This window comes from Pyxicephalus adspersus, chromosome 2, assembly GCF_032062135.1.
Source record: "Pyxicephalus adspersus chromosome 2, UCB_Pads_2.0, whole genome shotgun sequence".
Classification (NCBI taxonomy): domain Eukaryota; kingdom Metazoa; phylum Chordata; class Amphibia; order Anura; family Pyxicephalidae; genus Pyxicephalus; species Pyxicephalus adspersus.
This window is the reverse complement of record NC_092859.1, coordinates 116794351-116822239: the sequence shown is the minus strand read 5'-3', so window position 1 is coordinate 116822239 and position 27889 is coordinate 116794351. Positions and strand designations below refer to the sequence as shown.

General features: G+C 37.8%; 1 protein-coding gene across 1 annotated transcript; it reads left to right on the top strand.

Annotated features, from left to right (window-relative positions):
* Nucleotides 1-1187: 1187 nt before the first annotated feature.
* SEC11A (SEC11 homolog A, signal peptidase complex subunit) lies at nucleotides 1188-20052 on the top strand. The gene is made up of 6 exons (XM_072402041.1): nucleotides 1188-1302; nucleotides 3501-3610; nucleotides 12543-12692; nucleotides 13228-13347; nucleotides 18736-18793; nucleotides 19593-20052. Exons 1-6 carry the CDS (start codon nucleotides 1252-1254, stop codon nucleotides 19641-19643), a joined length of 540 nt encoding a protein of 179 aa, XP_072258142.1. The 5' UTR covers nucleotides 1188-1251; the 3' UTR covers nucleotides 19644-20052.
* Nucleotides 20053-27889: the final 7837 nt, after the last annotated feature.

Genomic DNA, 27889 nt, shown 5'->3' with positions numbered 1-27889 from the left:
AGTGTTGGACATAAACCATTTAAGTGCAGTCACCACAACTGAGCACTGGTAACATGCAATGATTTATATGTACTATTTGTTTGCCTGTCACTGCCGGTATTTAGCCATTTAATAATTGGAAGATATAATATTTTCTATTGTGCCCGCTGTGCTGTTTTGATAATTGGTCATTAGGTTGCAGAATGAGTCTTCGGCTACGTACACACATCAGACAAGAATCTGATGTAGGTACAGAAGCCATCCTACATCATTCATGGATCCGTCCCGGTGGATCCACGAACAATGAGTGACAAACAACCACAATGCAAGTGAAGGGGAGAGAGCATAGTGGGGTGCCGCTCCATCGTTCTCCCCCCCTCCTCTCTCCATAGGGCAGAAGGGTGCTGTACACGTATAGTGTTCGTTCAGTCTTTTGTTGTTGGAAAGGGTCGTGAAGGATTCTTTCCAATGACAAAAGTCTTACATATATATTACATTTGCATTGAAATGAGCAACCCAGAGATTTATTCACAGTCTGTGAGTGAAAATACAGCCTTAAAATGAATGTATGAAAATGATGGAATGGTAAAGCCTCTTTTTACAATAAAAAAAGGAAGAAAAACATATTTTATGACGTGTCTACATGTGCAATAAATACATATTAGCTAATAGTGTAACAATTTTCCATTGCTAATATGTGGATAAAATAACTGCAGTCATGTGATGAATTTTACCACATTGTAATCTTTATGATCAGTTTGGAATAAATTAATAAAATGTGAATGATAACATATGGGCTCATTTTTACTATCTGTGGTGCAATGGGCACAGACATAGGAACCATTTACAAATTGTGCCAATGCAATGAAAAACTCTGCAGTAATACATATGTATCATAAATCATGTATAAGGTGTGACATGACAAATAAATTATTGAGCTGACAATAAAAAGGAAACCAATACCAGAAATAGATTTGGGCCCCTATAGTCAAATATCACAATAATTGTATTTATTATTGGCATCCTATTTTACAACTGTTCTATTTACTTTGTACAAAGTGTTGTGCTGCTCACTTTTCTATCACTATATTGTAAGTCAAATAACTATATAGCTAATGTATTTTAGGGAACAGTTGAAGATTTGCCAGTATGTGCCCATTAGCAAAATGGCCGCCTTATCGCTTCCACTCGTAAGCGGAAGTATAATAATCTTACGTCATTTCCGGTGCTGAGGTGCCTCCAGTTGGCGCCGGCTGAACGAAGGTGTGAAAGATGTTGTCAATGGACTTTTTAGATGATGTGCGGCGGATGAATAAGAGACAGGTGAGGCGACATATTGGTGGAGGAGAGAGGAACAGGACTTCATATAGAAGGGCGAGTTGATGCTGTGTGTCACTCGCTATCATCTTCCGTATTTCCCCGACAGCTCGGTGAATGTTTATCAGTGAATGGTGCAGAGTGGTGAATGTCTGGGGTGTTAGAACCCAAGTGAGGGCTGACTGGCTATTGTTTTTTTTAAGCTCCTCATCCCCATACAAATCTTTGCTAAGCTCACCTGAAGCAGGTAGATGGGTCATCTAAAGGTCACAGTCCCCTGCCAATGAATTCTGAAAGACATGAGAAGTTCTAAACTCATTCATAAGCCAAAAACACAACACATGACTTGTGTGTGCCATTGGTTGAGATTTTCCTCCACTTCCCCTGTTGGAGACACAACAGGAAGTGACACTGGTCATCAGAGGAGTTGTCCCCCTTTGATATTTCCCGCTACCTTTAGTTTAGGTGACAACTGTAACAGTTTTTATCTCTGAACTTTCAGGTTTTGTGACAATGGACACCAGGACTACTATTATAAATATATAGTATTTATATGGTGCCAACATATTATGCAGCACTGTTCATTAACCTCCCTGGCCGTAATCCCGAGTGTGGCCCGGCATCTTCTTCCCCTGGCGATGCCCAGCTGGCATCTGCGTCCCCGGTGTGTGAATGTTGGGGACGCAGATGCAGGCCTTCTGCGTGGCGCTGGGGTGAGAACTACGTAGGAAATTTAAAATACTAAGTAATTTTAAATGTACCGCTTTTACATTTAAAAATACCTAATATTCATACCGCCAGGGAGGGTCAGTAGGGGTTGCAAATGACAGACAGGTACAGACAGTGACACAGGAGGAGGAGAGGGCCCTGCCCTGAAAAGCTTACAATCTAAGAGGTTGGGGTAAAACTAATAGAGAAAGTGAATTTACATAGTGGGGACACACGCATGCACAGTGAGATCCGCAAGTTTTTTTTCCATCCTAAATCACCCAATCTCGCGCCTGGGTTGAGTGACTTAGGATGAAGAACCAAAAAAAAAGACGAAGATGGCAGCGCCCGGAGCACCAACTCCGGGACGGATGCTGGGATGACATGTGACCCGATGCAGGACACCCCCGGAAGGATCAGACTGCCCTGTGGAATTGAAGGTGTTTTTTTTATGGCTGTTTTCAGTTTAGTTCCTCTTTAATTCCGGGGAAGGCTGGGATTGCTAGGTATCCAAGGAACCAAAGCTGAATCGGTGCTTTTGTACCCCATCATTTTGCCAGATACCCAGAGTCATCAGGCAGGTAGAAAGGATTCTTGCAGAAGGGACATCACCTGTCACTTTCTGCAGCAATGACGTGCCTGGGCATGTGTTCCTAGAAGTAGAATGTTAGTTGTGCTCTAATGCTGTGTATGTTCTTACCTGGAACAAGTATACAGATCAGGATTTCCCCAGGCTGTGTTCAGACTGGTGATGAGGTATATGAAGCTTCTACCCACTGCAGCCATTAGAGAATGAATAGGGGCTTTATCATAGTCAAGTCATTGTCAACATGTTTTATATTTGTCAATTTACCACGGAAAATACTACTCATTATAAAGGACTCAGATACTTTCTGTTACAGGGTGATATTGCTCTGTCCGTGCCTCAAATTTCTGCTTCTAGGTTGTCGCCCTGTGTCACTTTGGCTTCTGATGGAGACTACTAACGGCTCTTTCAAAACACATTACCTAGAAGTTACCCTTGTTGTCACCAATGGGAAGCTGTCCCAATGGATGTACACAGGCAGTGGCTGCAGGAGGCCAGCAGTACTTTTGTGCAATGGAGAATGAAAAAAACAGTTGAAAGTTACAAAATAAAATGACAATGGGTTTTGATACACAGTACTTTAGAAAATTGTCATCCAAAAAAAATAAGGAAAACCATCATCAAAGTTCACACCTGCTTAAGTTATTTCTGAGTTAGTAAGCCGAAGTAGGTATATATATATTACAGAAGTCTTGTGCCAGTGCCTGGATATTTGTCCCTGCTCAGGTGTAAAAATATTGAAGCATCACAGCCAGGCAACTAACATTCTCAGAGGTAGGTGTCAGCAATGTCTGCTGGCTCATCTCAGTACAAGTTTATTTTAATATTTAAAACTATTTTTTTTTAACTAAATAGAAGTATGTTTAACATTTTACAATCTTACAAAAGCTATGTGTCTTTTTCTTTTCAGCTGTACTACCAAGTGTTAAACTTTGGTATGATTGTTTCCTCGGCGCTGATGATCTGGAAAGGTCTAATGGTGGTCACCGGCAGTGAGAGTCCTATAGTTGTTGTTCTGAGGTTGGTATCAGTACTTTTTATATAGTCAGGGATTGGAGATTGTGTTCTTTATTGCCTATACTATTAAAAAAAAGTTTGATAGTGTTTGTCCTCCATATATGCAATCTTGAAAAAACATTAAGTTACAAAGGTAAAAAAAACAGAAGGCCATCAAGTTCAACCAAAAGAAAAAATAATACATTAAAAATGTGCATATTTTGAACCCCTACCACCTTTTCATCCAGAGAAACAGAAAAAATCACGTTATACAGCCTGAGCCAGTCTAATACAATAAGGGGATAACTTCCTTTCCAATCCCCTAGGACGGTGGTTCTCAAAGTATGGGTCACAGACCTGTTCTGGCTACTGGGTTGTTGCCGTCATACTGCAGTTTAGGTTGAAGGGTTTGCAGCTTACATGGTGCTTACGGCCTCCCTAGAACTGCTTCTCCGGCAAGCAACCATCATCTCTAACCTTGACGGCACTGCATTGTATGTTTTTGGTTAAGCACATAAAATCTTCTTCTACTGAGGCCAACTTGTGCTTATGGCTTCCTTGGTGATGCTTCCCTATCAGTCAATAGACTCCTGCAGTATAGCACCAGTCATAGGTGGTGGTGAACAAAAACTGGCCACCTATGGAGAGGGAGGGGGCTTTTAGTGGTGGAGTTTGGAGGGGTTGCAGGGGAGTGTGTCAAATATAGTTAGTTATGAAGGACGATTTTGGGAAGGGGTGGTGGTGCAAAGTTGATCAGACATGTAGTGGGATTTGAACAGCTGAGCGGAGGTAATTAGTGATGGGAGGGAGGGGGGTTGCAGGAGGCTACAAAGAAGATCAGTGGTGGGGGAGGGTTGCAGAGGTGATCAGTGGGGGAAGGAAGTTGTAGAGATAATCATTTTTGGAGAATGAATGCCAAGAACAAGGTGTGTATACATAAGCAACAAAGGAGGCAAAGCAGTCCCTGAATATTGTATTACAACTCTTCTTTATGTTCAAAATGTCAATTTGTATGTAATGGGAAAGTTTCAGTGTTTAAAAATGTTTGTGCTGAGGCTGAAATGTGTTTGTAAGACTTTAAAGCATGTAAAGTAGATTCAAGGATTGTATCCCCTGTAAGGTCAGGTTGTTATTATCTATTCCCCATTAGGTCTATCCCATTGTCTGCACACTGTAATGTCACCCAACATACACATCACTTACCTTCCCTGAGTGCCCAGGGAAGCCTTTTCAGGTTAACGTTTGCAATGGATGAAATTATTCTGTTTAAATTATCTTTTCACTTCACTGCTTTACAAATGAGGAAAAAAAAACATCTGTACTTGGAAACTAATATGTTTACTGTTTCTGTCTTTGTTTTATTATTACTCAGCCATTGTTATTTGTCTTTTTGTGGCTTTGCTATCCTTTTGGTAATATTTCTTATCCTGGGTCCTGAAGTGGTAACAATTTTCTGGTCCCGGGATTAAAAAGTTTGAGAACCTCCTCCCTAAAGCAATCAAATTCCCTGGATCAACAGTATTGGTTGTTATTACAAATGTTCATAGCCAGTTATAACCTATAGTAATGCATCTGGCATTATTCCTATTCTTACAGTGAAGAAATGTTTCTATATGTGAGCGTTAAACTGTAAAACTCTAGGGCTTTATTTACAAAACAGGGAATCTAACACCCCTCAAACACTCCCTAGTGGGAATCTTTCAAGTCCATGTGTTTTACTGGCAGTAAGTGATTCCCAACAAGGAATGTTTGAGGGAATGTCAGATTGCCCATTTTAATAAATAGAACTCAAATAGTTTAAGATCAATGTCTCTGCACTAGGTTCTCCATTGGGCCCCACAATGTTCCTTGCAGAGTTTTTTTAAAGCCGTCTGGGAAGAAGCTGTAGGTGGGTGGCAGCCCCTGTATTGTGACCCAACTTTTCAGTAACCACCCAAAAACAGCCGGCTGGTGTGCCTGACTAGAAGGGCCTGGGGAAAAACAGTGGCCCCTTCATTTGTTTTATTAACCTTCCTGGCGGTATGAATTTTAAGTACTTTTAAATGTAAAAGGGGTACATTTAAAAATACTTGCAAGCAGATGCCCGGCCATCTGTGTAACCTGGCGATGCCCGGCCGGCATCTGCTTCCCCTGGCCTCACGTCCCCAAAGTTCACACGCCGGAGACGCAGATGCCGGCCGGGCATCGGCAGGTTACACAGATGCCTGGGCAGCATCACAAAGGGAGGATGATGTCGAGCATCGCTGGAGGACACAGCGGGTACCGATTACAAGGTAAGCTGTTTAAATCCCCTGGCAATTACACCCAGAGTGTTGCTCGGGGTTACCGCTTTTGATATAGATAATTCACTTGAGACACACTTTGCATCACCGCTAAGGTGCTTAAGATAATTATACATCCCCTTAAATGCCTGTGAAGGAAGAATAATTTCAGTCCAGCTAATCTTTCCTCATAGCTGAGTGAAAATTTTATGAAAATAATGCTACATTTAATAATTAAAATGCAAAACATCCGTCTAAATAAAAATTGATAATATTATGCTGTGTTAACATTTGTTGTTAGTAAAATCGTCTATTCCGATTCACGTATCACAAGAACTAGGGCCAGTTCAATGAAACTGATGTCGTTTCTTTATTCAGCAGACCTGAAATACACTAAGTATATTGGAAAACATTTGGCAAGTGAAATTTTTTTTTTTTTTTTGTTGAGCCGTGTAATCTGTGTGGTATAGAAGATAATTAGCTGCACCCATTGTATTAGTGGATTATAGAGTTTAGTGGTAAATCTGGGGTAATATAGTAGGTTGTATAAAGTCACATTGTTTCCAAGAGCACATGTGTCCTTTGGAAACATTATTGCATTGTATTTTATACACTTGTCACATCATGGCACAGATAAAAGTGATGCCACAGTTGTGTAGTAGGCTTCTGGTACTATATAGTCACCTTGCTTCTTTGCTATATGCTCCCAAAGATTATAAATAAGTGTTGTTACCCCCATACTGCTAGGTATGTTTAGCTCCCAGTATGTAACAGTGCAGTGCTTGGGTCTGTATATTGGACATGTATTCACTGAGCACCTCATTATGGGGTACCAAACACATTGTTCCATAAAGGTTTGGCTTTTTTAGGGGCAGCCATGGCACAGAGAGAGATGGCTTAGAGGTCCAAAATAGTATAGAAGGCCATTCTTTGTATCTGTTCTGATTTATAGCACATTACATATTTCCTATAAATAGTATTTTATGTAACTCCCTAGATTATCCCTTACATTGTGTGCCGGTTTGTAATTTGCGGTATCCGGCATGAGGAATATTTATGTTCAGAGGAACAGATGAGCCAATTGTGAAAGAGTCTACTTCAGTATATTTATTCCTTGATGCTAAAAGAATTTTGGTTAGTGCAAGGAAGTTTGCTAATAATTACTGGAAGCAATTTATACATTTCTCATCTACTGAAGAGCCAGTAACTGGTTTTAAACTGTCAAATTTGTATCTATAAGAACAGCTGTTTTGGAAGTAGAATGGAATCATAGCTGCTATGGGACTGTATCTGCTTATAGCGCTTTGCTAATGAATTTCAAATTCTAGGTATACTTGTACTCTGAACTTTAAAACACAGAGTGTGTTAGGAGAAAGCTTAATGAGCTGTTTATTTATTATCATTCAATATGTAGGTGGAATCATTCTCTCTGGCAAAGATTTGTATAGTTTAAAAAGTTGATGATACAAAGTTTAAAAAAAAAAACAAAATTATGAATAAATCATTTTCAGTAAGCGTGTTCAATACTTATTCCCTGTGCCATTCTACTTTATTATTCATAACTTAATTTATGTACATATTTGTTACCGACATCTGATGTAAATTCCATGTCAATAGCCCCATTAGAAATTTATTTACTGAGGCGAGTTCAAAAGTTATTTAGTTATTTCCACACATATTGTGTGTGTGTGTGTATATATGTGTGTATATATATATGTATGTATGTATATAGAAACCCCTACGATATGTTTAGGATCTAAAATGTTTGAAGTTGGTGATACAATTGTTTTGGATATAATAGTCGACTGAAAATGTAAGCTTTACAAACTTTTGTTTTAAATTTGAGCGAATGCTGCATTGGGCGTTCTCCTGTGACAGTTTTTGTGATCTAGGAGTGGTTGTGTGATTTCTATTCAAGAGGAAACCTGGCCAATCTGATCTCTCTTCTTTTAACTTCAACTGAATCCCAGGTTTAACATAAGTCTACTTAAATCAAAACTAAACCTGCAATGCCCACCTGTCCCTATTTTCTAGCAGGGTGCCGTCATCCTCTTCTTTCTTCTCTTCCTGTAGAATCTTTGGACATTTTGATTGGCCAGATTGGGATGATGTTAGATTTCATTGATTTATTCCTGGCATCTGCAGGGGAAGCCGGATAGTTGGTTATCTTGGCAACCAAAGTTGCGCACGTGCAGCTCAGCTTTTTAGCAGATCCCTGGAGTGATCAAGCAGGTTATTGCAGGAGATCAGGAGAGGTTATTGCAGAAGGGTCATCACCTGTCCTTTTCTGCAATAATGATCTGCCTGATCATAGAATTCTTAAAAGTAGAACTTCAATAACAAATTTGCAATGGCAGCTCCCATTCTGACATCATTTTAATTGCTCAGTGATTGTAACCTTTGCTCCTAATACTTGGAGACTGTAATGGAGACTGTAAAGAAACAGTTTGCTATTTTTGGAGCTTTTTGGCATGTATATACTACAACCTACTGTCTAATGACATAAATTCAAAGCCTAAATGTATACTTTAAAAAAGCTGTAAGCTGTCACAAGTTTCAGTTCCTAGCCTAGTGAACAGGAAGTGGTCTAATCAGTGACTGTGCTAATCTAGGCACTAAAAATGCTAAACATAGGACAGATTTAGAGAAGGCCTTTAGAATTATCTATGTATTTCCCAGATTAATAGCCCTTTTTTTATTATCTTTGCCTAATTGACTGGTATCTAATCAAAATTATGCAAATTGTGCAGATAATATTCATTCTGCGTGATCAGTCAGTCCTGTTTTCAAGCTTTCATTGCTAATCACCTTACCCTTTACTTATCACAATTGCCCATTTATTTATTTCTATTTCCTGCAGCCCGGTTCATAGATCTATTTATGTGATTGATAGCTTAATAAAGCAAATACTTGCGAAACCTGACATCTCTCCTGAAATTAGTGGAGATTACCTTTTAAAGGTCAGTTAGATGTGTTGTCTGGTCCTCATATGATGTACCCTTCTGTTTGTGTAAATATCAGGAAGTATGTTTGTGAAGTGGCAGCATGTTCAGTCTTTAAGAGCAATCATGGAAGGTGGTTGTAAAATGCTAACAAAAGGTTTTATGTATTTTTCCTAAAGCACGGATTGGAAAAGCAAATAGTTCATTCTTTAAGATAGGAACCCTCTTGCCTTTTGACACAACAGGCAAACTGCAAGTGCTAAATCTGATGTGATTTGATTTCAGAATGGGCAGAATATACAGTACTAGTTTCTAAAACCTTATAATAATAAAGTGGTGTACATTTGGTTTAGACACCAGCCTAACTGGCACCAACAATCATACTTTAGTCAAAATTATTGTGATGTGAACCGTATGTTCATACCGGCCCTGAGGATGTGGTGAGGATATCACTCCACATGCCAGTGAACCTTTACCTTCTGGCAGCCCCATAGAAAATGAATAGGTGAGTGGTATCACCACTGCCAGCTGCCAAATGTGCAGGCAGTGCAAGTGACTGAATGGCTGGCAAGGTGGGTGCAATGCAGGATTGCTCGGTCCTGAGAAAAGACTGAACCTTCCCATAATTAGTAGCATAAAGAAATCTGGGCAGGTCTTCCTAATAAATTGCTGGGTGAGTGAATATCCCCCATACAAGACTGATCAAATACATAAGAGTACTGTAAAATAATTGGTGTGTGGTAGAGATCATAATATGGACATAATTCTAATTTATCTAAAAGTTGCAAACTAAACTATTAGATTAATTTTGAGTATAAAAAGCGACTAATTAAGAATAAACAATTCTACTGGGCTTTGTGAGGATAATGGTGCCTTCTGCATTAATGTCCTTCTTGCTCTCTCATTACTTCTTTTACTTTGCAGGATTTTTTATTAAAACCAGCAGGTGGAAAATAAAATGAGACCAGGGAGTACAAAACAAATTAACCAGTGAACTTCAGAAAGATCTTCTGTAAATACTTATTCCTTTTTAATAACCTTGCTTCCTGGTTTGATCTTTATTTTTTAATTCCTGTTTTCTGTTATTGTTAACAAAGGTTTATTTTCTCAGTTGCACACATATAGGCCTATTGAACTTTTTTTTGACAATGCACATATACAAAAATATGCTGGGGTTCTTGTAGCATGATGTATATATGAAGAGGGAGTCTGTAGGAATGATAGAAGAATAATGGTAAATGAGATGGGATAGGTGGGGGGGGGGGTACAGGGGTAAGGGTCCCAGAGGTGCAGGTAGATAAAATGCTAACCACAATTACTGGAGAGAATAGTTCATTCTACGTTCAAATGTTTGTATGATATCCATTAGTTTAAAGAACTTGTCGTAGGTGTCCTGACAGTTTGCTTGCTACCTTTACATTTGCAATAAGTTTGTCCATTTTAGATTGTACTTCTGTTATGTTTTTTCCTTTCCTTACGCTATGGTCGCTAGAGTTAGTTTTTTTTTGCAGTGGTTAAACTCAAACACATAGCAAAGTTATCCATGTATTTAGGAGGAGTCTACTAAACAGTATGCGCATTCATGTCCTGTTAGAGATGAGGAGTCCATGAAGGTATGTTGTGTGTTTTGGGAGATGGACCAGCCACAATGTGAAAACAATCTCAGACTTTTAGATTATAGATAGGAATGTAAGTTTAATAAATATGTGTCAAAAAAGGCCTATGGGTATTGAAGTAGAATGTCCTTAGGGGTAGGGTGAGAGTTCTACATGAGTCTATCAGACCATTAAGTGTTGTTGATGTGCAAGGAGCAGAAATTTGGTTGGTGGGGGCAATGGGTTAAGGCTGAACTCCAGGTAAAACCATTATTTACCTTACAGTGGGTCCCCCTCCTCAGGTGCTTGTTTTACCTAGGAGTAGATAGTTTGAGCAGCTGGTGCTCTCCTCCTTTTCACTAGACCATTGCATCGGATCCTTTTTACAAAGCCACTCTGGAATTCTGGTTGATATAATTCATCCTCCTTGGTGCACTCCTTTAAGCTCTGCATTGTATGGAATGATGCTGAGTCCCCCACCTGAAACGTCAGTGTAGGAGGGAGACGCTTTCTGCAGGAGCATGGAATAAGTTATCCATCTACCTCTCGACAGAATAAGCACTTAACCCTTGAAGGGAGTGGAGGGAACCACGACAAAGATAAATAATTATTTTACCTGGAGTTCTGCTGTATCTTCATAAAGATCTAATTTGTACCTTTTTGACCTTCTTATCTGCTAGTCTCCCGCACATGTGATTTTTAGGTAATATACTCTACAGTCTATAATGACCCAAAGGCCAGAGACCTTGTCATCTTTTGCCTGTGCTTTCTGTTGCATGGCATTCACAACAAGGAGGACTTTTTCTTCTTTAATCAGAATAAAAAATGAGGTAATACTGAGGTGATTCTTGAGAAATGAACCCATTGTGATAACTAGCACTTGTGTGATATCATCAGTTAGGTCTGCAGTTTTACCACTGCTGCTTTAGGAAAAGCTTTTTTGTTTTTGTATTTTATTATTTTCTAAAACTATATACTTTTAAAAACCTTATAGACAGATTTTAAGGTCCTCCTACCTTGGGCAACAAATGCATAGCTAGACACCTCCATTTAGTGCATTTTGGCTGGGAAGCTGTAGGACATTGACTTCAAAATAGATGACACAAATAGAGATGCATTACTACAAGGCAACTTCTACAAAAAAAAGAATATTTAATGGAATAGGTTTTTAAGCTGGACAATAATTCATACAAACCTTGTGCAAGTAAAAATCATAGTGTTCCTATTTTGCTTAACACTTAAGTATATTTTGTGAGTAATTTCTAAGCCTATAGGTTGCTCCTGGATGTTAATTTGATTTATTGTGTTTGTTTATATATGTAGGAGAAGGGGGTTGTTTTTTTTTATTTTTATTTTTTTTTTTTTTATCTGTTTTGGGTTTTTTTTGGTATTAGGTAAGGGTTTGCTATGTTATCGAAAACATCTAAAAGCGTTAAGCATATTTGCGCATTATGACACTATTGCTTCCTCTCTAGCTCTTTAACGACTATGATGTCCCTCATCTCTTTTGCTGTCCCTCATCTCTTTTGCTGTCATTTTCTTCCAGGTTTCATGTCTTCAGACATTTTTATTGGGCAGGTGGGGGTGACATAGCTCCCTCATATATGCACATTGGAACTACTTCCTAGCAAGGAATTGTGCTAATTCTGTACACTGAGCTTTTCCTTAGTAGCTTGGTGTACAGAAGAGGAAAAAAAGTTCAGCGATATCGATTTCTGTCACCTGTTAGGACTTTTCTCATAAGCAGAGTTTACTTCCAATTGTGCCTAAGCTGTACCCTGAAGATGTATCTTTTATTACATTGCACAGTGTGGTCAGTCTGACACAGGCTACATGCTAATTTTAGAGGGGAGAGCATGAAGATGACATCTCTAAATATTTTTTTTAATGGATAGATTTATTGACATAACAACCCAGTCTTCTTTAATGTTCATAGACAAAGTGTTGTCTTCCCTCCTGTGCAGATTGGCGGGCAGTGGTGTGTAAATCTCAAACTTGGCTTTCTAGAATCACACATACATATTGGTTGGTAAGATTGTTCACAGGTATGCCATGGGCTGTTTATCCAAGGGGTCAGATTTATTGTGCTTTGTTTCAGAAATGTTGTTCTCCTAATGATTGAAAAGTATGCCAACTCTGTACATCTTCCTCTCCACAGTGGCAGCATGGAGCCCGCATTTCATCGAGGAGACTTGCTTTTCTTGACTAATCGTGTGGATGATCCTATTAGAGTGGGTGAAATTGTGGTCTTCAGAATAGAAGGAAGAGAGATACCAATTGTACATCGTGTTCTGAAAATTCATGAAAAGTGAGTGATACTTAGGTGTATTTAATCTGTGAGTGGACAGATGTGAATGTTCCTTGACCCTAAAATCCCTTCACATTCTATTCCTAATCTACCCCACGTCTGTGCCAACCCAATAGACCAGCGTTTCTCAACCAGGGTCCCTCCAGAAATTTCCAGGTGTTCTTTGAGCAATAGGCAGTTTATGCTTCTCAGATTAAGTGTCACAATGATCATTTTGGCTATCTTTAGGGGTGACATTGTTCTCACTGGCCGGCAATAGAAGAGGCATTCTTCCCAATGACTCCAAGCTAATATACTGTGAGCTGTGAATATAATAATAATCCAATGGGACCTGAGACCTGAAAGTTATTTTAAGGGTTCCCCCATGTTATAAGAAACATCGAGAAACACTGCAATAGACACTAGCACTGCCAAAATTTGGCCATGTATAGTCTTTGTATTTGTAAAACATTGTTGTGTTATATTCATGGGCTGTATGTTCTGTTTTGTATTGTATTTGTATTTGTGTTAGTAAAAATAGCTATTTGTAATTAAGGGAAAATGGAGACATCAAATTCCTGACCAAGGGAGACAACAATGCTGTGGATGATCGAGGACTGTACAAACAGGGACAGAACTGGCTGGAGAAGAAGGATGTTGTGGGAAGGGCAAGAGGGTAAGCCGGTCCATGAGGGGGGTAAAGTCATTAGGATGTTTAATCAAGTTTTATTCAACAGCTGTTTTTTGTTTTCCTAAATAAAGCTGTTGTATGTATATAAAGTTCAGCTTTAAAGGAGGACCTGAACACTGGACGTTGTGCTTTAAAAAAATAAAAAAGGAATGTAAAACTAGTTACCAATATTGTCAGTGTACTTCCTGCAGCTGATATTTCCTTGTTACTGAATTTTCATGCCTTTTTCTTTACTGTTTAGAGATGGCCATTTTGTAGCAGCAGCTTTTTGTTATTCCATGCCAGAACATCCTGCAATAACAACCTCAGCTTAGTAGTAACATTCCCTATAATATAGTGTAACACAGGGACATAAAGATTACCTGTGTCACTAGGCAGAGCGCTGGATGGGTGCTATGTGGGACCCAGATATCTCAGATACTGTCTCTAGGTAAAACTAGCAATGTTGTGTCTGCAGGGAACTTGTAGGTTTCTCTGCTGGTTTTTCAGAATTTCTGTTCTGGGACTGATTTTACCACAATAGTGGGGTGGTGCTGATTCCCAATTCCAGGCCCCACATCTTCATATGGCCAAGAAGCCTATTTAGCACACCCTGTGCTAGGCAGCAGGTGCTGTAGGTTGGAATGTTTGTGGGTCTGTCAGTCTGTTGCCACAAATAGGAAACACTTGTTTAGGCTAACCAGGAAGCTGAACATATTGTTTATTTGTTTGTTTTTTGCTATCATTGATATCATGTAGTATTATATATTGGGTTTTTGCTGGATGGATAAAAAATTACTGTAAATTGTGCATCAGCAGGAAATTTATTTCTATTCCTTTTTAAATATGATGTCTTCCGCCAGCATCAAAGACTAATGTTTTGGACTTTTGGTGCCTTCAATATATCTGGAGATCGTTTGCTCATTTGTATGATTTCAGGAATCATTTCCAAATAGCTTCAGTTTGGGATCATAAGCACTAACACAACTTATTGAGACATCTACATTATTGATCACATTTATTGAGCAAAGGGATACCTTGTAGAGAACTGTGAATTTCCAGTTTTTATTAAACTTGGAATTACGTTTTTAAGTGTGACAGACCCCGCCATGGATACAGGAATCTAGACATATTTTGGACCTCTTTAGATTAATAATGCATTGTATCAGGTGACTAATTCTGGTGACAATTCCATCTTCATGCCCATTGCTATCTTTTTAGGTGCAAACATACCCCCATTGTTTCAACTTACTAAAGCATATTTCAGTAATATTTTTTTTTTCTGCACTTGAAATGCTTTTAAAATTCCTATTCTATGATCCAATCATAGGAATACTTTGCATGTCATCAGTTCTACTAAACCAATTAGATTTATAAAAAGTATTAGGGCTGCTATTTCTTTAATTATTTATGGACAGATATCTACACTAAGATCAGAGAGAACAATCAATTTTCACTGTTTAGTATTTTCCATCCACCCCAGGTTTTAAAATCTGTTGTGCACGGACAACTGTCAAGAGGATTGTAAGTGATCCTCTGAAATGGCAATCTTGTTTCATGGGAAAGATTGATAAGTTTTTTTAACTCAGGTTGCCTTGAAGGATTTTTAAAAAAAAGGAATTAAATTGTGTCAAGCATGACAGATCCTGTGGTTAATGTTAAGTGCAGCAGAAACCAGACCGCATTCCCTTTCCTATACAGTGCCATAAATACAATAATGAATTGTTATTCATTCATAGACATTGGCAAATTGTTAGTGATACTACAATTTCTCCAAGTTACAGTATGTTCATGTTAAAGTATGTAGCTGCAATAAAATGACAGTTCCCTTGAAGCCTCCCAAACCCCTATAGGTGCTAAACGATGGAGTGCAATAACCTTTAATCTGAAATAAAAGTTTCAGCCTTTACACCAAAACTGGCAAAGATTGTCATGGGCCAGTAATCTTTGGTTGTATGGTTGTGCATTGGATTTTGTGGATTTCTGTATGTTGCTGACACAAGAATGCATAGCACAACTTCTGTTTTCTTTAACAAATATTTTATGTTTTAGGTTCATTATGAAAATGTAGTTTGATTTATGAAAGTACAAATCAAAGTAAAAATAATTCAGGTGTGAATATGAAATGACAGATAGAAGACATACCCATACAATATTACAACAAAGGTGTAAGGGATTTATTTAGAACAAGCGGATGTATATTAATTGCAAGCCGGACTAAGCAGAGTTAAATTAGGATTAGGGATAGATTAGATTTAGGGTAATTAGGAATTATTTGAAGCCACAAAGTTTTTGGGAGTGTTGTAGTGTGGGTGATATAGTGATCAGAAGTGAAGCAGATTAGTTGGAAGATAGAGATTGGTGAAACTCCAATTATGTTAATAGAATAATTACTTGGGGCATTCTTGTGGTGCATGTGAAGGAGAAGCAAGCGGGGCTGTTTTTGCCACCAAAATCTTGATCTTCAGTTTCAGATCATGATCCACTAACAAGAATGAGGTCCAGTGCAGTTTCCACTTTGAAATCAGATGGGATGATTTTATTAGATTACATTAATCTTTTCTAACATTAGAAATATGATTTGTATGTATTTGAGATAGTATAAGTAAACTTTAATGTAAATTGTATTCGTTTACTGGATCCTCTGGGTTTTCCTTGGGCTTTGAAATATGTCTCCAGGATCATAATGCAGGTAACTCTGGGAATCTTCTACAAGGATATGCTTATTGTTTGCAAGCCTGGAGGTTTTTTGAAATCCTGGGAATAATTGTCCAAGCATCTTCCTACTGATGTAGGTGAGGCCCTTTTCAGCCAGTAGAAATGTGTTGGGAGTATGGGGGAGGTATGAACCAGAACACTGAACAGAGTGAGTTTGGAGATCCCTGGGTGCTTCTGAGCAATAACCTGCATGAATATTAGATTGCCCACATACACCATTGTGTCTTCTGGTGTGCAGTTATTTATTATCAATCCACATTTGTTTTGGTTTTTTTAATATATTAAACAGTTGTTTTCCATAGTCCAATCTGCTCATATCCTCTTAACCACCTACTGTTACCCAATACAGCATTCAATGTTACACTGTCATGCACTGCTGATGTATACCATTTGTCAAGGAGAATCACAGGATTTATTAACAGTTCAGCACTTATGCATCCATAGGTCACTGTCAGCGACTCGCATCATTAACACACCATGAATAATTCTCACATAAAACAAGCGCATCTTATATTCACATCTGCTGAGCCAAGGCATGAATTCAGAGTGCTCTCTTATCCCCAGAGCCCTTCAGACAGCTTAGGATATGTTGTATTTTTTGATTACTTTTTCATTTTCATTTCATGGTATTCAGTGCACGTAGGGAAGTTTCTCCGTTGTACAGCTTGTTGTGACCATGTATTCACATATTTCTTCATGATCTAAGATGAGCTTCTGCAGTTCAGTCTTTTGTTCCATACATGCTGAGATAATTAAAAGAGGTCCTTGGTCTAATTTTACATATGGAAGGCGGTATAGCAGTCATTTCATAGTATTGGTTCTTGCATACCTTGTATTCCCCAAACAGTGTAAATGAGGATCTGGCTGCTTAACATTATACATTTTTAACTATCATAGATAGACATTTTAGCAGGTGCTTGCTGCCAAAGTAAAGGCAGATACCTTCGGTTTGATGCTATGTACACGTATAAGGTACACATGATTGGTATGGTAGACTTAAAAGCAAATATATGACCATTTAATGTTTAGTAAACTAATTCAGTGCTCAACCCAGGAATTGTATAGAGCCGGGTGGGAAGAAATTGTAGGTGGATGGCAGCCCCTGTATTGTGACCCAACTTTTCAGTAGCCACATAAAAACAGCCGGGTGGTTACTGAAAAGTGCCGGGGTCTTCAGACCCTGGAGCCATAAAAAATGGCACCAGTTCCGGTGTTTAACATTAGACAACTTCTGTCCTGGGTAGCCCCTCAATGTCAAGAAATTATATTCAGATGAAAATAGCTTTTAGGGCTATTGGGCTTTTTAAAATATATAAATATAATAATAAAAAAGAATATCCTAGGCACCCAGAAGTACCTGTCATGCAGCCTTCATTACACTTTGCCAAAGATATCATGTCTACAGAGATACCCAAATGTAGTCCTAAAAAATTACAATAAGTTTGCCATCTTCTTATCTGTCTTTCCATATGCTGTTACTAATAAAAGCTTTATCTACTGGGTGAAGCGGTCTCCCTCTGGCCTGGTAATCCCATACCTTTTACCATGCTGGTTTTCTAATATGTGTACTGTGTATTAACCTGCCTTGCCGTGTGGCTTGGGGTTAATTTTCCATACCAAAAGCGGTAACCCCGAGCCACACTTGGGATGGATTTGCCAGGGAGTTTAAAACTCCTTCCTGGTTCCCACAATCCAGTGGCGTCCTCCAGTGTCAACGTTGGGGATGAGAGGCCATGGGAAGCAGATGCCGGCCGGGCATCTGCTCGTGAGTGTAGTATGCAGGGCGGGACCGTGCAGCTGGGAAGCGGGACCAGGCGGGAAATTTAAAATACTAAATATTTTTAAATGTACTGCTTTTACATAAAAAAAAACATAATATTCATAAGCCTGCTTTGTTAAATAAAAAAGAAAAGAAGGTGGTCAAGTACATCTGTGCTTGCTTTAAAAAAGACTTCCTTAACACAAAGAAGCTGATTAAAGTGTAGGGAAGAAAATCTTTCCTAAAAGTTAGCAGCAAGATTTTTAGATTATTTCTCCAACCCCTACCTGTGAGGTAATTTAACGAGAGCCTCATCCTTAACATAGAATAGTGTTAGAATAGTACACTCATTAGACAAAATTACCTGTATAGCTTAGTATTTCTTTGTATGATATGTGATCCCTAAAAGTTCCTTTACTGCAATTTTAAGTGAAACTTTAATGCAGGTGCATTGCCTGCTGTTGTACAGTGTGTGTGATGCCATTCACATTAAATGACACTGCTACAAAACACACATGGAGCCATGCATAGATGCATGTTGCCGTAATGTGCATTACAATGTATATTTTATTCTTCATGAGGCTTTAGTTCCTCATTAGGTTTTTATTCTAATTACTGTCATGGCTTTTATGTCTTGAATGTCTTCTTGTGTAAGATTAGAAGAAATAATATCACAGGAAAGTTAGCCTGTATGCTGGCAGAATATTTTTAGTAAAGTGGTTTTTAATCTGCACATGTCTTTTTATTACTTTTATATACACTGTAATATACAGAAAAGAGAAATGTGATGATCTCAGGTACACTTCCCTGGACCCAAGGTTCAGGAGGTGATGTATTTGCCTGCTGTTTAGTAAACCGTTAAATACCTGTAAATATGAATTGGCTGTATTTCATCTACTTCTTTCCTTGTATTTTAGGTTTGTGCCCTATATAGGAATTGTAACAATTCTTATGAACGACTATCCTAAATTTAAGGTAAGATATTTTATCTTCTCAAAATAACTGTGTTATTTTACTGTTGGGTATTTATTTGAAACAACTGAAGCTGTTTATTAATCTGTATTATTATTCTTATTGTTTGTATGTTCTGCTTGGGGTTTCCTTAGGTTAGTTACTATGGGTTATCCTAAAAAAAAGTATATGAAATTGAGAGGTTATAATAAATTTAGTTTTTGGATATGCTAATAAAGGACATGAGTGTAAAGCTGTGCCAGATATCAAAAAGACGTCTTGTATTAGTAGTAGTAGGGTGATGCCCCACATCTGAGAAGGTTCTTCTCTATACAGGTTATGGTATAACTAGGAATAGTTGATTACACTTAGTTTTAGGTTTGTTGTGTAATGTTGAGGATGTTTCACCATTCATCCATGCTTCCTCAGTTAAGATCAGTGTCGTGAACATATAGCAATTCATAGGGTTTTCCCATTTTATAAAACAGTTTCTCATTTTCAGAAACCGGAAATGGTTTTCAGAGCAGCCAAATTTCAGGTTGGTTTAGATAACAAAAGGTAGTTTTTGGTGGCACAACAGTTTTACATGGCAATCGGAAACATGTTAGTGGTCTGACTTCAGCAGATGGAATACTTATTGGTTGCTGCATACAGAATAATTACTTAAAATAAGAATTATTTACTGAATACGTCTGCAAATGTTCCTTTATATTCTACATTTTGTTTCAAACTGCCTTAATTTTACAGTGTTTTTTTGACTTATGAAAGATTTTATATCAAAATACATTACAATAAATTAACCTTTTTATGTGTCTTTTTTCAGTATGCAGTTTTGTTCCTGCTGGGACTGTTTGTCCTTGTACATCGAGAATAACAACCTTCCATTCTGGAACAATCTATCAGCACAGATTTGGTCTGTGGTTACCCATCTGTAACTTGTCAGAGTGAGAATTATATAAGGACAGATCTCATCAAGCAGTGTAAAGTTTTACATATAAAACCAGTATTTGTTTTGTTTTTTTTATTGTTTTTTTTTATACATTTGTATATGTGTTCACTTCGCATTATTGCAGAGATCAACCAGAGAGGAAAAAAAAATTGGGCCCAATCCCTGCCACAGTTTCTTTATCCCGTGGCTTCATACGGGTCAATCATCAATATCTACTGCACTGTTTACATTTGTTTTTTTATTTTTGTACTTGAGTGGTATTTTTTTTAATTATATTTAATACCAAAGTCCCTCATTGTTAAAAATATTAAACCTGTCTACATTTTATTCAGAAGTGCCTATCTAAGATTTGTTGTGGTCTGCAGTAATTTGACTTCTAAAGAGTTTTATGTTGGAGTAACAACAAAAAGAGGGGAATGTATCAAAACACTTTCTGCTAAATTGAGATTTTTCAAACAAAGCTCCAGTTTAATTTCATAAAGTGTAAGTCAAGGCATCAGAATGGGGACTTAGAGTATTAGAGAAACTCCCATAATATGCATACAAATCCTCCACTTAACAGGCTTCCTAAAATTGTTTCCATATGTCATAGCCTAGAACAGGGGATTGCTGTAGAAAAATTGTATTTACATGACATGGTCAGCCGCTATGGGCAGAGGGAGATATGGACAGGTTCTACTTCCAGTGTACACTTGACATTGCAAGGATGGCATTGCAAGTGATAGGATTACTTCCCTTTATTTTTGGTTTCAGCATCACTGCCTATCGGAGCTGGGATGAAATGCCTGGAATGTCAGGAGTGCCAGATACAAAGCAATAATGTGAAAGGTTACATTGGGGGATTGGATTGCTGCAGTTGAAAACAAAATAGCCCTGACTTCCACTTTTAAAATGCAGCTTGTTTTTAAAAGTTTATTTTACTCCCTGGAAGATTAAATGATAATCTTGTGTCCCTTATGTCTTTTATTACTCTGTTAACACTTACTGGGCAAAACAAGATCTGAAAAGAATACTTAAATAATATTAAACAATTACAATCATATATAGCATTTTAGTTACCTTACTAAATATAGTACATAGGTAAAACATAAAACCATTGGAGATCTGAACAGTACTGCCTTCCTTCCAAAAAAATATTTTTAATATCTAATTAAGGACTAAAGTAATACTAAAATAAATATTATCAGTCTGCCAAACCTTAGGAAAGACAAAGGCCCTCTGTATGTTGACAGGATTGTGTTTGCTTTAAGCTAGTTTTAGGTTCCCAAACCATTTTATGGCTGTACAAAACCCATTTTATCAGTCCAGGAAAGACTTGAAATGCACTGATAAATGAATCCTGAATGATCTCAATAAAATGATGCCATCAACACAAGCTCAAAGCTTGTTGACACTGACGCCAAGCAATAGGAATAGCAAGACAAAAGTTATCTCCTTATAATTAGCTGTATGTCCCATACTTTTCAGATATGCAGTTCCTTTTAAAATCTTTTAAGATTCTGTGCATTTTTTTCAGAATAGACCCTTTTAGAGGTACTTATGCTCCTGATTGGTACAATGGCAGCACATAAATTTAGGAACATGTGATTGTGAAAAAAATAAAGGAATACATTTGTTTTTATGTTTTGTGTCACCTGTACCAAAACTACATGCCAGCCCTTACAGTATGTGAAGAGATAACTCTGTATTGGCTTTTGTTAGTGATTTCTATATTCAGAAGCTGAGGCATCCAGGAATCTGCCAGTGTAGATTTTTGTACAGTCAGTTGGAACATCAGTGGGTTACAGGATTTTCAGTGAAAATGAAGTTACCCCTGTAGGCTACACATACACCTCTGTGGTTTTTTGTGTGGTGTTGCAGTGCAGAGCATTTTATATGCAGTATCGTTAATCTCTTCAGAAATTTCCATGCATCACACTAGAGTGCAGAAGTGTAAATGTGGCCTTAAAGTAAAGGCACTATCAATGCTTTAGAATGAAAACTTTTTTACAATACAAAATGTATTATGGAAGATCTAAGTTGTCCTAATGTGAATAAATTATTATTGATTGTTTTCATGCCAAATAATGGAGTGCCTGTGCATGCATTCACACAATAGATTTAATTTTCTTTCAGCAGCTCTGTATTCTCTCTGTACTTGCATATAAGCTCAATGTTTGGGTTGGCAGGCAAGTCTCTCGAAGGGTACCTGAAATTGTGTCTGTAAATATTCCTGCTGGTGTGTACAACTAATATCTTAAATATGGCCCTCGGGTAATAAATAAACTGTAACAGGAATATTCCTCTTTCTTTTTCCTGATTTTAGATTTGGGGTTTTGATGGCGGCTTGCCAACATGTAGATACAGTAAAAAAAATGTCCATTATATCTGTATGCTTTATGGCTTTATTAAAGTGCAATCCTTTCTAAATGGTCAGTAGTGTTTTATTTTATTTTTTTTACAAAGTATTTCTGTATTCTTTTCTGCTTGAGATTTGGAGATGCAGATAATAAAGCAGTCATAATATGAACACCAATGCATATCATCTTACATTTAGTTATCCATTATTTTGCATGTTGTCATTCTCTACCATTAAAGTGGAACTAAACCCTTCTTTTAAAAATTGCAATCAGGTCCTTTATGTCCCTTCTGCAATAAAATAATCTTACCACTCTCATTGCAATTTTTTAAATACACTCACCTGTCTAGTTTTTGTTTCGGCTTCCACTATCTTCGGACGGTTCTCTTCCAGGTTCCCCAGTCTTTATCCATCTTTATTGGCCCGGTCAGAAGTTTTATGAGCCCCTTGGCATACACTGGCAGATTGGAAAATGCATAGTTATAATTATTATTAAACAGTATTTATTTAGCACCAACATATTACACAGCACTATACATTAAATAGTTGCCTTTTCTCAGCGACCCATATATGCATTGTTTTGCAATAATTATAATGCATAGGTCAGAACACAGAGTCCTAAATAGAAACCTGGAAAATAATAGGTTGCCTCGCTCTTACATGAAAAATTAATATGAATTGGGCTGCAGAGCTCTTCATACTGTGTTCTATGCTGTTTCTCTGATCTATCTCTTCCTTCACACTAGATATTTTATATAATATATAGAAAAAGAAGAGACTGCTGCTGCCGATTAGGCCTGCCATAGCCTTCAATTTGTGACCTCACATGGACAGGACAGTGGACCAAACATGTAAGGTCCAGGAGATTCAAACTAGGAGAGGAGAATGGAGCTATGTGTTTGGCTTCCAAAAGCAAGATTTTTTTGTATTTTATAAATTCAAAAAAACTCTGATAGTGGTTCAGGGTTGCACCAGTTTGTTCATTTAGGATTCTATGGCTAATTAGATAAGTTCAATGTCTACACCCATAAACAAAACTGTAATATTGGAGCATATCAGTTCTTAAATGTGATGGCTGCTTTAGCTTTTTTTTCTTTTCAGCAAGTGTAGAAATTATCTGTTTATCTTGCAAGATTTCAATGCAAAGTTAACACCATAATGTTTAATCCACCAAGTTTGTGATTATTTCCTCTCATTTGTACAGAACAATGCTTGAGCTGTGTTGTTGGGGTGCACATGGCAGTTGGCCTGTAGGGAAAACTTATAGCTCCAGCCCTGGCTAAAATATTTTAGGTTCTGGCTTTTAATTTTGGATCAAAGTAGGACTGAGGGATTGTGCATAGTCTTTGCATATAATATATACCACTATGTAAATCTGCACACGCATCCTACTTGTTATTCCACTCGTTTCTTCTTTGTTTTGGTTTCATCAGCTAACACAGGTTGTTCGTACAGAGCAGAACATGGAATTTAGTCTTGGAAGGCACCATCACCATGAGACAGGTACATTGATTTTACTATAGAATACAAAGCTTCTTTCCTTGGCACATTTAAATGACATGTTATAAATCTATTGTTTACAGCAGGGGTACCCAACAGGTGGATTGCGATCCACAGGTAGATAGCAAAGGCAACGCATGTAGATCGCGGAGCCCTGCCTTTCAAAATAAACTCTACCACGCACGGGAGTTAAGTCCAATTTTTTTAATGTTGGCAGATAATTTTGACTTCGGTCATTTTAAAAGTAGCTCACAAGCCAAAAAAGTGTGGGCGACCCCTGGTATACAGTATATAATTGTCCCACTTTTAAAGTACTTTTGACATTAGTATAAAAAAGTTTTTGCAAACTCTTTTTAAAAAATTTAACTTTTTTTTTTTTTTTTTTTTAGTTCAGATCTCTCTTCAAAGCACAAAAACATATTTAAATATAATAAATTATGTATGATAATTATGCACAAAAGATTACACCCAAACCCTTTAGGAAAAGTACATCTTAATGTCACACACATCAACGGCTTATTTTCTTACACATTCATTTAAAAAAAAATAGTGCATCTACATGATTGCGTAAATAGAATATCAGTTCTTTTCTGCATTTACTTTACATTTTATTTATGTGTTTTTCTCTTCAATTTGCAATTCATAAAGACATCTGTTATCAAGAAAGTGAAGAGGGATCCTTTGCTTGGTGATGGAGTTCATTAGTTAATACTAGAACTGACTACACAACAGTTTCCCCATTCATTCTTTGTACGCCAGTCCAACACACCGCTGAAATTAATTTTCTGTACTTTAAACAAATTACAAACTGATGCGTGATATTATCTTTTCCTTGTATACTGAAACAACACAACCACTTGTTTTCATGTGAACTAGTTTTCATGAATGAAAAAGTTTACTGTTTTATTCATTTCATTTAAAAAAAAAATAGCATATATGTTTTTTAACTTTTTTTTTTCTTTTAGGTCCATTATAATAGGATGAACCTAAACTGGCCTTAAATATTTCTAAGGTTATAAAAAACAGTTCTGAATGCAGAGACATTAATGTACAGTGAGGGAAAGAAGTATTTGATCCCCTGCTGATTTTGTATGTTTGCCCTCTGACAAAGAAATGCCCAGTCTATAATTGTAATGGTAGGTTTATTATAGGTGTGAGAGACAGAATAACAACAAAAGAACCCTCAAAACGCCAGTGCTCAAAAGTCAGAGCTTGATGTGCATTGTAATGAGTGAAATACGTATTTGATACCCTATCAACCAGTCTGGAGACTGGCTAGGCCACTCCATGACCTTCATGTGCTTCTTCTTGAGCCACTCCTTCGTTGCCTTGGCCATGTGTTTTGGGTCATTGTCATGCTGGAATACCCAGCACGACCCATTTTTAATGCCCTGGCTGAGGAAAGGGGGTGCTCACCCAAGATTTGATGGTACATGGCCTGTCCATTGTTCCTTCGATGCAGTGAAGGTGTCCTGTACCATTAGCAGAAAAACACCCCCAAAGCATAATGTGTCCACCTCCATGTTTGACGGTGGGGATGGTGTTCTTGGGGTCATAGGCAGCATTCCTCCTCCTCCAAACACGCCGAGATGAGTTGATGTCAAAGAGTTCAATTTTGGTCTCATCGACCACAACACTTTCACCCAGTTCTCTGGATCATTCAGATGTTCATTGGCAAACTGCAGACGGGCCTGTACATGTGCTGTCTTGAGCAGGGGGACCTTGCGGGCTGTGCAAGATTTCAGGCCTTCACGGCGCAATTGTTACCAATTGTTTTCTTGGTGACTATAGTCCCAGCTGCCCTGTGATCATTGACAAGTTACCCCTGTGTAATTCTGGGCTGCTTTGTCACTGTTCTCATGATCATTGCAACTCCTTGAGGGGAGATTGACAGTTATTTTGTGTTTCTTCCATTTGCAAATTATCGCGCCAAATGTCACCCTCTCACCAAGCTGCTTGGCGATAGTCTTGTATCCCAGTCCAGCCTTGTGTAGGTCCACAATCTTGTCCCTGACATCCTTGGACAGCTCTTTGGTCTTGGTCATGGTGGCTAGTTTTGAATCTGATTGCTTCTGTGGACAAGTGTCTTTTATACAGGTACAGGTTGACAATCAAAAATCCGGCCATCGATAATCTGGATCCTTCAGTTTTCCGACATGAATTTTAGGTCGCATGTTCAATACAGGGACTGCAGTACACTGTTTGGCCACTAATGTTTTGATGACGCTGTTCTACAAAAACAGCTGTTAGGTCTTGCTTGCTAAACTAAATACACATTGAGACATCCCTGCTGCCTGCTCCCTGGAACTGTGCCAGATGTCCGTGGTGCTGCAAGAGGAGGGTTGGCCTGTGTGTGGAAGTAATAATAGAAAAAAAAAATCCTGAAGTTTCAAAAATCCGGCACTCCTCAGGTCCTGAGGTTGCAGGATTTTTGAATGTCAACCTGTACTGTAACACATAATGCACATCAAGCTCTGACTTGAGCACTGAGTTTTTGAGGTTTCTTATGTTGTTATTCTGTCTCTCACACCTTCAATAAACCTACCATTACAATTATAGACTGGTCATTTATTTGTCAGAGGGCAAACGCACAAAATCAGCAGGGGATCAAGTACTTCTTTCACTCATTGTAACTGTGTATTGCTCTTCATACCTAACTTGAAGTGGAATGTAAGTCATAATTCCCCCTTGCTGTAATAAATGTGCCACACCCTTTACTACCTCTGGAAGAGACTCCTCAGAATAGTCACTATACTGTAGGCACAGAATGCTTTTCTTCACATGTACACCCCCCTTGACCCCCCCCCGAACATGAATTTAATCTGATTTAACAGCTACTACTAGGACTGTTCTGTAAAAAGGGAGACAGTTGTTTTTTTTTTTTACAAAGATGCTATTACATTAGGACAAAGTCAAATCATTATGAGTAATATGGTAATAAGCAAAAAGATTATCGGTGTTCTCCCCAACCCCTTATAGCTGGGTGCACCATCTGAAACCTCAGTAACCACTGACCATTTTGGGTGGTTACTGTAAAGGTGGGTCACAATACTCAGGCATTGGACAGTTAGGGAATTATACAAATATTATGGGAAAATGGGACATACTAAGGGGATGGGGAACAAAGTCCACCCAATTGCAGCTTCTCTCCACCCAACTTGAAACATTTTCTGTGGAAAACAATTTTTATGTTTGCAGCTTTTCTAGCATATAAAAGTATTCCTAGGCCGTAATAGCAACCAGAAGTTTGTCTATGTTTTCAGCTGGCTAAAGGCTTTCAGATACCCGTTGATTGGAGTGGTTGTAGAGCCACTCACTCACCAAAATCTCTAGCAAAAGGTGGCTCTGTCACTCCTGAGCGCAAAGGACCAGAAACATAACTTTCTGGAGTTACCAGCAGGATACACATACACTCGTGTGACTTTAAAACTCAATCCAAGATTGATCAGAAATTCATTACATGGTTACCATAGCAATGTTTTTTCAACGTTATCCTTAATTAAATAGATTTACAAATCTTCCAAATATTACAGATGATTATGATAATTCTCCGGGTCAACATATATATTCTAATGCCATTATTATTTTTAATAAACAGGATTTTTATATGGCCAACATATAACGTAGCGCTGTACATTAAATAGGGGTTGTAAATGTCAGATGCATACAGAGAGTGACACAGGAGGAGGGGAGGACCCTGCCCACACAAGCCTATTATCTACACATTAATTTACCAATATTCTTGTTTTTTATATTTTCCAATAAATAATAATGGAAAGAAAAAGTATACATCAAGATCATTAGATAAAACTCCATATACCATCCCTATATTCACCTATGTTTCCTCTTGTTTGAGAGATAAACATTTTCTTCAGTAGAAGGAATGCTTTTGTTGCCTGTTTCCAACACATTTTTAATAATTCATTACACTAGTTTTATGATAACAAAGCAAGGGGCATCAGGTATTGAACTGATTTCTTTTCATGATGCTGGCCACAGAGAAACACATTCTTCCAAAAAGCATTGTACATATTTACTCACCTTTCATCTTGACCTTCTTGCTTTTAGCCCTGGGAATGCAGAGTGGGTAAAACTTGTGTACAGAGATGAATCAAGCATTTTCACAGTGAAAGGCTTTGACTGCAATACATTCTGATGTGATGTGAAAAAAAAATCTACATTCTTAAAGCATTATTCCTTAAAATAAATAGGTAAGATCAATTTAAAGTACTCTTTTTGTAGTAAGTAAATAAAAGTAAGATTACTGTCACTGGAATAAAAAAATCTTTTGTGATTGTTTCTGGTGACAGATGAATGTATGAGCATTGTACAC